General features: G+C 33.6%; 1 protein-coding gene across 1 annotated transcript in view; it reads left to right on the forward strand.

Annotated features, from left to right (window-relative positions):
- Positions 1–2754, forward strand: part of polm (polymerase (DNA directed), mu) — an 11841-nt gene that overhangs the window by 4660 nt on the left and 4427 nt on the right. The window contains exons 7-9 of the mRNA XM_016237044.1: positions 671–803; positions 1306–1408; positions 1529–1834. Coding sequence (XP_016092530.1) covers positions 671–803; positions 1306–1408; positions 1529–1834 — 542 coding nt within the window. The remainder of the gene's footprint in view (positions 1–670; positions 804–1305; positions 1409–1528; positions 1835–2754) is intronic.

Here is a 2754-nt window from a genome sequence, read left to right on the forward strand (position 1 = left end):
TTTTGCCTTATTGTTTGTTCTAGTTTTCCCATTTAGTACCTGCACATAGATCCTTGCCTCTGCCTGTTTTCCACAGCATTACAGTTTTTCACTGGCATGTCTCTTTGACTAGTGCATCTTTGAGCCTATATTTAGTATAAGTACTGTTAAAATCAGATACTCTTAGACTTTTACTCAAGTTGTTTTGGAATTGGTGACTTGTAACGTGTAGTGGAGTAATTTTACCTGTGAGGTATCTGTACTTTTACTCAAGTATGGTTTTTAGGTACTCTTTACACCTCTGCACATACAGTACGTAAACAACGTATGCTGTTCTGTGTCGGCAGCACCGTACGCGGATCCTGTTCACACTTTGATCTGAACGTAAACAACGTATCCGCGTACATGCGTTACGAGGAGACGAATTGTTGAATAAAATCGTTATTTTTGTTTTCTATGGAGGGTCAGAGAGCTCTCGGAATGCATAGAAAATATCTTAATTTGTGTTCCAAAGATGAACGTCGAATATATATTTTATTCATTTAGCAGGCGCTTTTATAGCGAAAGCGACTTACAAATGAGGACAATGGAAGCAATCAAAATCAACAAAAGAGCAATGATATGCAAGTGCTATGACAAGTCTCAGTTAGCCTAATGTGTATATATTTATATATATGACCTCTGACCTCAGGAGTCCAGTATTACGATGACCTCCAGAAACCCGTCACTAAGGCGGAGGCTGATGTCATCAGTGATATCGTTGAGAAAGCTGTGCACGCTGTGCTGCCCGGAGCAGAGATCCAGCTCATGGGAGGCTTCAGGAGGTCTGTGTGCTAATGATGTGCGGATCTTACCTTAATACTGTAGCTTCAAAGCAGTTTGGAGCCTTCATGTGCATTTTAGGTCAAGTCAAATTAATTTGTATAGTGCTTTTCACTATACATATTGATTAACAGTATCTTTACAGAAAATACTGATGTTAATGTTTCTAATATCTTAATATTTTCATGTATTATAGCAGCATTTAGCAGATTAGATCTGGACAATACTATAGTTTACATTCTGTGATGATATGAACAATCAACAAGTTGAGATTTGCTATAGATTGCTTATCGTTAGTATACTGTATGTATGCGAATAAGATTGGATACATTTCCAACTTTATAAACAGAGCTGTACAAGAATATGATTTACATTTTGCAACTATATAAACAAACACTCGTGGTTTACTATACTGTATATATTGCTTTACATGAATATACTGTATGTATGTGAGTAACGTTGAATGTACTATATATACATCTTTATTTGCTATATATATTTTAGGGGGAAGGAAGTCGGTCATGATGTGGACTTTCTCATAACACATCCAGAGGAAGGAAAAGAGGAAGGACTGATGCCTAAAATCACAAACTGGCTGAAGGAGCAGGTGCTCGTGAAGTTCTGTGAATACTTGCATGATTAAATCCACCCAGTATGGCTGTTTGCTGATGACATTTTAAAGTGAGTATTTATGTTAAATGACAAAGTAGCATGTGTTCTTCATCAGGGTTTACTGCTGTATCAGAAGACGACCAGAAACTCTTATCTGGAAAAAATGGATGGTCCAGCTCGGGCGTCTAGTAACATGGATCGCTTTGAGAGATGCTTTTCAATATTTAAGCTTCAGAAATGTGCTGTGAGCTGCAAGTTGAGTTCCACTGCTTCTGCTGAGGATGTCAGTACAGCATGTGAACGTGAACGACCCGATGAGCATCATTCAGAAGCGTCCGGCTGGAGAGCTGTCCGGGTCGATCTGGTGGTCAGTCCCTACAGTCAGTTTGCCTTCGCCACTCTCGGATGGACCGGCTCAAAGGTGTGTATCTTCCTCACTTCCGAATGATCCAAAGGGCACTGCTTTTTATTTCTGTTTTTTTGTGTGTTTGGTTTTAGTTGAAAATGTGTTTGGTTGTGATTGAAATGAACACTTTTAGAAGTACTTTTTAAGTACTCAATTAAGTCATTTTCATAGTAGTCAGATCACAGATTATTGGTTGAAAAATAATGATAAAATTATGTTTTTATTATTCTACCATTTTTGCAGTAAATAACAATTTCTTAATGTATGATTCTCAACTTTTGATTAATTTCATTGGTGTTTGAATTATTTGATAAATATTTTTCTATTGATTATAAAATATTATAAATGTTTTCATAAATTCAAAAATATTTTAATGAAACAACTTACTATATATATATATATATATATATATATATATATACTGCCGTTCAAAAGTTTGGGCTCGTTAAGGTTTTTTTTTAGAAGTACTTTTTAAGTACTCAATTAAGTCATTTTCATAGTAGTCAGATCACAGATTATTGGTTGAAAAATAATGATAAAATTATGTTTTTATTATTCTACCATTTTTGCAGTAAATAACAATTTCTTAATGTATGATTCTCAACTTTTGATTAATTTCATTGGTGTTTGAATTATTTGATAAATATTTTTCTATTGATTATAAAATATTATAAATGTTTTCATAAATTCAAAAATATTTTAATGAAACAACTTACTATATATATATATATATATATATATATATATATACTGCCGTTCAAAAGTTTGGGATCGTTAAGGTTTTTATTGTTTTTAATGGAGTCTCTTGTGCTCTACAAGGCTGTATTTATTTGATCAAAAATACAGAAAAAAAATGTAATATTGTGATTTCTAATATTGGTTTTCTGTTTTAATATACTTTAAAATATAATGTATTCCTGTGATCAAAGCTGAAT

Source organism: Sinocyclocheilus grahami, unplaced genomic scaffold (assembly GCF_001515645.1).
Source record: "Sinocyclocheilus grahami isolate Dianchi unplaced genomic scaffold, SAMN03320097.WGS_v1.1 scaffold505.1, whole genome shotgun sequence".
Taxonomy (NCBI): Eukaryota; Metazoa; Chordata; class Actinopteri; order Cypriniformes; family Cyprinidae; genus Sinocyclocheilus; species Sinocyclocheilus grahami.